Source organism: Apis mellifera, linkage group LG10 (assembly GCF_003254395.2).
Source record: "Apis mellifera strain DH4 linkage group LG10, Amel_HAv3.1, whole genome shotgun sequence".
Taxonomy (NCBI): Eukaryota; Metazoa; Arthropoda; class Insecta; order Hymenoptera; family Apidae; genus Apis; species Apis mellifera.
The window spans coordinates 12169207-12176714 of NC_037647.1; the positions used below are offsets into that span (position 1 = coordinate 12169207).

Below are 7508 nucleotides of genomic sequence, written 5' to 3' on the forward strand. Positions count from 1 at the left end.
AATCGCACTTTATCGCGTTCCTCGTCCACGCACGAAACGTTGCGAATTGAAATCGAAACGACAACAACAACGACTCTATATATATATATATATATATATATATATATATATATATATATATGTATATTCGCTCCACTATATTATAGTATATAGTTTGCATTCCAACGCGAAATACCCTCTACTCGGAGGCTAACTTTATCGGTTACCGCGAATACGCAGTCCACGCGGTGATAATTCGTCGTAATTACCTTGTAACATAACTACTCGACCGATCGCTTTATCTTATTTAAAATCGTATCGCGTGAAACGGTGTCACAATCTTGCAACCGCCTGGAACGGGTTGTATAGCTGGTTATATTTTATAAATCGGGTCACGATCGACTCGCGGTCGTTTCAACGCGCGATAGAGAGAGAGAGAGAGAGGGAAACGAGTCGAAAATTGGAAAGTTAGACGCGGGATCGGTCCGAAAGACGAGAGTCGGGATCGGATTCGGTGGATGAGCGGTACGCGACAAACTCGAGGCGCGGTCGGGGCGATAATTAAAACGCTTTTACAAAACTGTAGGCAAACAGCGCTTAAGTGGCTGTCATTCGTTACCCCGTGGGCTGTGGCAAGTCGGTAAGTCGCTGAGCGAGCAATCAATCACCCGACATTCCCTTCCCCACCGACCCATTACATTTCTATTTTGAAAGCTGCTTATTAAGCGGGGCCGGTCGGAGAGACAGACAGGTTTCACGGTATAAAATATCGGGTTGCTGTGGTGGCAGGGACGAGGTTCCGTGTCGAGGTAGCTATGGCAGGCTGAGGGGCAGGGACGCGCGGGGCGAGGAGGGGAGGGGGGCTCGGGACGGGACGGGACGGGAGCGGCGGGGCGGAGAGGGGAGGGGAGGGGAAGAGAGCGGGGAGGGGCGAGAGGGAGCGGGAGCAGGAGGAGGAGGAGGAGGAGGAGGAGGAGAGAGGAGGGGGGGGATGGACGGCTGTAAAAGCGGTGAAATATCAAAGCCGGGATGGGAGCTGTCATCGTCGGGCCAACATCATGGGTGGCGTGTTGAATTAGAATGCCTTCCCACACCCCACACAGGGCCAAACCCCACCGCAATTCTCCCACCATAATCCTCCTGGCTGGGAATGGTGGGGGTGGACGAGAGAGGACAGATTACGGGAGGCTAGGTTGAGCGAGAAGGAGGGGAAGAGAACGGATCTGGTCGGCAGACGGCGCTGCGGTCGCATTCCACTCCGTGCACCGTACAGCTCGGTCGAGAGCTGCTACTATTTTCCTGGATTCCGTTCGGTGCGCTTCGTTTCCGTTTCGTGTACCGTGTATCTCGTATCACGGAGAAGGATCGATCGACCAGAAAACGCGTATATATATTATACGCGAAACTGTGCCCCGGGACGCGCGAAATATATCGCTTTCTTTTCCGTTTATCCCGTCTGTGTCTCGTTTAATCGTAGTTTCGTGCAGTGATTGGCTTAACAAGTGCAAAACCAAATGGTTGTTCTCGAGGAAGGCGGTATGCTGACCACTGGACATAATCAATATTTACAACCGGATTATCTTTCTCCGCTTCCAACCACGGTCAGTATACACGTATATATTTCGATTTCGTATTCCTTTCGATTCTTTAAACGCTCTTTAAGCCGAGTAAATTACGCGTTCGAGAATAAAAGAGGAAGAGAGCGAGAGAGAGAGAGAGAGAGAGAGAGAGATGTAACGTTTCTTCGTAGATCATTACTTCTTTTCCTCGCGAAACGATAAAAAGGACGAGTTTCTCTTCGAAAATATCGGGAAGGAGGCGAGGAAGAGGAAAATAAAGAGAATCGGTTTACAGCGTACGGGATAGAGCTAGCGACGGTACGCGTTGTCCGACGGGTTGCTGTACGCCTTACACTTTCGTGTACATTCTCGGTCGCGTATTCCGATCAAATTTCTACTTTTTCTCTGCAAAACGTCTCAACGTTTCGTCGCCGTATTTGTGTAGTAACGTGTTGCTCAACTTTATTTTACAGTTGGATGCGAAGAAGAGTCCTTTAGCTTTATTGGCTCAAACATGCAGTCAAATAGGTGCCGATTCTCCGACAAAGCCTTTGATTTCCCCGCTGGATAAAACGTCCAAAGGCATGAATACCGGTACGAATGCGAAATCTCCACCAGCCGCCAAGTTGGAACGGAGTACACGCAGCAGCCCGTCGGACGGGAAGTCGTTGGCGTTTAAACCTTACGAGACTAACGTCGTCTCGAAGAAGTCGTCCTCCGACGAGAGTAGACCTGCTTCCAAAGCTAGTGTTCACAGTGTCAGTGGTCAAGAGAGTTGTGGTGGTGTGAGTGCGAGTGATCACGCGGCGGAGAAAAAGTCGTCGGGAAATCGTACGCCCGTCGGTCGAAAGTCGGCCTCGCCCGCGAGTCAAGCGACGGCCACGGCGAGCACCACGCCGTCCATCACCGATCGCAAGACACCGGCGGATCGGGAGAAAACCGACGGATCGCCTCGCGGCAACAGCAACAACAACAATAACAACAACAACAACAACAACAACAACAACAATGGAACGAGCCCGATCATTAGATCCGGCATGGAGATTCTTTCCGGCGGCCACGCCAAGGATACCAATTTGGCCGCGTACAAGCCCGGCACTCTCGCAGGATTCTCGGGAAATCCGTTGTGCTGTCCACCCGGACTGGCGGAAAATCCTGCGTTCAGACCTCCGTTCGCCGGCGCGTCGCCTTTCTCGCATCATCACGCCGCCGCGGCCGCCCTCCTCGGTTATCCGTCGAGCACCCCCACGGGTGGAAATCCGTATCTGAGCTACGCCCGCGTGAAGACGCCCGCCGGCGGAGAGGCGTTGGTCCCGGTCTGCAAGGATCCTTACTGCACGGGCTGCCAATACAGCATGCACAGCGCGCAATTGATGATGGGCACGGGAAGCTGCCCGAGCGGGTGCACGCAATGCGACCATCAGAAGTACGGTCTCGCGATGGCGTTGTCGTCGTTCGGCCCCATGGCACCCCCGTCGCTCTCCTACCCGTCCACGTTGACCGGGGGCAGGCCGTACGTGTGCAACTGGATCGCCGGCGATTCTTACTGCGGGAAACGTTTCACCACCTCGGACGAGCTTCTCCAACATCTTCGCAGCCACACCAGCTTGACCGGCGGCGACCACGCGTCCTCCTCGGCGGCCCTCCTCGCCAATCCGCACCCGCATCCCTTGCTCTCGCCGTCGGCAGCTCTGCACCGCGCGAGCGCCGCCGCCGCCGCCACTTACCCGACGCCTTCGCTCAGCCCCCTCGGCGCTAGATACCATCCGTACGGGAAACCGCCGACGGGGCCTCTTCCAGCCTCGTTGGCCGCCTCGCCTTACAGCGCGTTCAACGCGCTCGGACCCTACTACTCCCCGTACGCGATCTACGGGCAGAGGATCGGCGCCGCTGTACACCCTTGAATCGTGGATACGCGGCAATCATCGTGTCGAACGTTCTCAGTGTACGGTCCGTCGTTGGTGTAAAAGCGCCAACACTGCTGTTGCCGCCGCCGCCGCCGCCGCCGCCGCTGTTGTTGCTGTTGTGTAAATAATAATTCGACGTGTATCATAGAAATTTATTTAAAGAGATACCTAATGTGCATACGTACACGTATACATGTATATATACATATGTGTGTGTGTACGTGCGTGTGTATATGTATATATGTGTGCGCGTGCGTGCGCGTGTATAAATTCAGAATTCGAGTTTCTAAAGATATCCTCGCGTGACAGTTTTCCGACAGTTTCCGATCGTGGAAAAATGATCGTTGTTCGCGCAAAAAAAAAAAAATCTGTATCGACGTTTATATCTCCCGACGTTTTGATCGTTACGCAGGAAAGGAACATGTACACCGTAGGAATGAAAACGTATCGAAAACGGAGGAGGGATGCCTCTGTTCGTCGTGTTATACGAGCGAACGAAAGAAGAAAACGCGTCGTCGAAATTTTCTCTTTTTTTTTTGTTTTGTTTCTTCTCTTCTTCTTCTTCTTCTACTATTACTATTACTGTTTGAACTTGTACTTCTACGCAACGTTGGTTGAACGGGAAAACGGATTTCGTTCGTTTCGTTTCGTTTCTTGACCACGAGAGAGTCGCTTCGCGAGAAATGAAAATTACCTACAATTACCGCTGAGATCGTCGTCCCCCGCTTTCTTCGACGATAAAACGCGTTCGAAACGGCGCGTGTCTCGAAACGGTATGTGCATGTTCTAATGTCCACAATATAACTGTGATATTACGCTATTTTTTCGAGAGAGGAAAAGGAAAAAAAAAAAATTAATAGGAGATAATGGAATATTAAAAATAACGATCGTATCTAAACGCTGTATCTATAAAGTGTATCGTCTTAACTTATTCGTATCGTTTGTACAAGTGGTGGAAAGATTGAGATCTGGTCGAAATGTGATCGAACGGAAAACGGAACGTGTCAAAGTCGTTTCTTTTATTTATTTTATTTTTTCTCTTCAATGCAACTGGTATAAAGGGAATACATACATACATACATACATACATACATACATACATACATACATACATACATACACATTTAATAACGAAATCTTTTTCCAATTTATTATATTATGGAGAAATAAAAGTCGTGGGATTTCGATTCCTTTTTTTCTTTCTTTTTTTCTCTTTTTCATTTTTAAAAACTTCACTTACATATTCCGATCGAAGAGGGAACGTGAAATGTACGATAAAAATTACGCATTATTTGCACTGTAAATATCTCTTGTAAATATCGTTGAGTTTCCATACCGCTTTAATAAAAATAATGTTTGTGAAATCATTAAATTTGTCTTTTCATTGATATCATTTTCTTCTACACTGTCAATTTTTCCCTTAATACTTGCGTGAAACTCGTCTATATAATAAATATTTTCTTCTTTTTTTCTCTCTCTCTCTTTCCCTCCCCATACCTCGATCAACAAAACTTTCCCTTCTTCCCTCAAAAAAAAAGATAGATTTTTAGAACGATTTTCTCCTCGAAATCGGTTCTTCTTTTCTCTTCTTCTTCTCTTTCCTCCCGGATTAAAAGTCGGATATTATTGGAAATTCGTTCGTCGCGTACATGCGTTCGTTAACGAGAATAGACGGGAGCGGGGGAGGGAGGGTGGCGTGATATCCAGGCTTCCGATTCGCGCCACCAGGGCGCTCGATCCCCGGGATAACCTAGGAGAGGAGAGTAAATTTATTTCTTTCATTACGGACGGAGCAAGTTCTCGCGTAGTTCTCGGGTATCGGCGGTGCAAGGCGGAGCGCATAAATCCGCAGCCTAGCGTCGGAGGGGGGAAGGAGGGGACGGTGTGGGTGGTTTGCAGACCCACGCGGAGCAGGAGGGGATGGCGTACCCTCTTGGAGCTGTTGGTTTCTCCGCGGCCGGGGTGCCGTGCGGTGTTCGTTGCGGCGGGCAAACCCCTCCGAAATAACTGAAATATTCGGTGATTTTAACCGTCGGAATGAATAGTTTCCCCGTATCTCGCGTTTCACGGATTGGAATTCGTGTTATTTCGCCACCGTTACGCGCATCGTTGAATCTCAATTAGTCTCACTCGTCCTGTCTGGGATATTTTACGCGTGCATCGATCGTTCTATAATTTTATATATATATATACACACACGCCTCCCTCCTCCCTTCCTCTCCGTCCTCTTTCTCAAAAGTCTGCCAACAAGATTCTTAGCTATTTATAAGGAAATCGATATTATTATACGTATAAATATAAATATATATATAAGGTGTACAGATATCGTTGCGCGTATAAATAAGAAAAATAAATATGTTTCCGACTTCGCGTGCGAGCATATAATGTACAATAAGAGGTATATAAATATATGAAATAGAAAGCTTGCGGAAGCTGATAATCCACGATAGGTAATTATTTTTTATTTATCATGTAAAACGAGTAGCGTATAAGAGTTTAACTCTAAGGAAGAAAAGAAAAAAAAAGAAAGAAAGAATTTTCAACAATTGGCCCGAATGAACGAGATGTTCAAGGCTGGAGGAGGAAAAAAAAGAAAACTTATGTAACGACGGTAGAAATGTATTCATATACTTGTGCGAATAAATTGAAAGGAAAAAAAAAAAAAGAAAAATAATATACGCAAACTTTTTCTTCAATTTGAACTTTAACTTTTTATTGCACGAATCGTCTCTCTCTCTCTCTCTCTCTGTTAATCATGAAGCGAGTTTTTTTTAACTCGAAAAGTTTTGAAAAATTGTTATCATTCGAAAGATCGAAAGGAGGAAAAATTATCGATATTACAGCTTTTATTCGGCCGATGTTTTATTGGCCGAGCAAAATTGCAACGTCAATGAAAGTAATGGGATAACGCATGACGCGTTACTTCTCGTTATCGAGGCGTAATAATTTTCCCACTTTTTCCCCGAAGAACGAGCAGTAAGTCATGCCTTGCAATAACTATTTTCTCTTTCCCCCCTCCCCTCCTCTCTCTTTTCTCTCTTCTCTCGCAATCGTACGAGATTGTAAATCCATCCTAGCCAGTTTTTCAAAACGTAAACGCGACAGATGGCAATTTATCAACTACTTTGTAAGTCGTACACAGCGCACATTGTACATGCTTAATGCGTATTCTCTTTCGTTCTCTTGCCTTTTTTCCCTTATTCCATTCAGGTTTATCTTGATAATTGGGAAAAACGGGAACGAAGCAAAGGTGACGAACGATTTATTATACTCCGGTTTCCTTCGAAGAGGAATTAAAAAAAAGAATTTCCAAAATTTCGAAGAGACTCGATCATCGAGATCGACGGGCGTAATTTCGGCGAGGAGGGAGGGGAGGGGAGAGGAGCGGATCTTTTTGTCATCGAGGAGCGCGTCCTCGAGTGACGTGGAATCAACCAGTCGTGGCCAGTCTTACGGAGCGGACAATTTAGCACATCAATAACAGGCCGCAGATAAAAGCAGCCCATACATCGTGGCTGACGTATCGTTTGTAATAAAACACAAAGGGGGTCTAGCCGCCAGCGGCATCTGTGTACCGCGTTGTGCAGCCGTTCGTTCATTCTTGCTGTTATTAACAGGCCGTACATCGTGGATGTTTTCTACCTACCATCTCCCGCCGAGTCATACATCACCGTTGAACAGCGCGACAGCAAAGAGCAACTATAATTCATCTATAAGCTACGCTATCCCCACCCTTTCGGCCAGAAATCGATATCGTTGCCTCCTCCTCCATCTTTTTCCCCCCCAGGGATCCAAACAAGGATAAAAATTATCCTTTCGAGATTCTCAAAATCTCAAACGGATATCGATCCTAATTAATACGTAATTGCGAACGCGTCCGTCCGTTTTTTCCTTTATTATCGGACGCACGGATCGGATATCCGTCGCCTCCCGCAGCGCGGCCAAGCCGTCGCCGCGATGATGCATCGTCCCTCCTTCTTATCCCTCCGTTTACACGCCCGCCACCCACCGTTTCGCGTGTACCAACGTGTATTTAATTTCGACCTGCCCCGCTGCTCTCCCC

The 7508-nt window shown here is 47.4% G+C and overlaps 1 protein-coding gene across 1 annotated transcript; it reads left to right on the forward strand.

The window, feature by feature from the left end:
- The first annotated feature begins 1018 nt into the window (after window positions 1-1018).
- Window positions 1019-6110, forward strand: LOC113218521 (zinc finger protein Noc-like). The gene is made up of 2 exons (XM_391818.7): window positions 1019-1580; window positions 2012-6110. The coding sequence occupies exons 1-2, from the start codon at window positions 1494-1496 to the stop codon at window positions 3440-3442; spliced, it is 1518 nt and encodes a 505-aa protein (XP_391818.3). The 5' UTR covers window positions 1019-1493; the 3' UTR covers window positions 3443-6110.
- The last annotated feature ends 1398 nt before the right edge of the window (window positions 6111-7508 follow it).

Excerpts from the sequence above, each read along its gene's own strand:
- LOC113218521 (XM_391818.7), top strand. The coding sequence starts at position 1,494 with ATGGTTGTTCTCGAGGAAGGCGGTATGCTGACCACTGGACATAATCAA. Across the intron at positions 1,581-2,011 it reads TTTCTCCGCTTCCAACCACG|TTGGATGCGAAGAAGAGTCC; the intron begins GTCAGTATACAC and ends TTTATTTTACAG.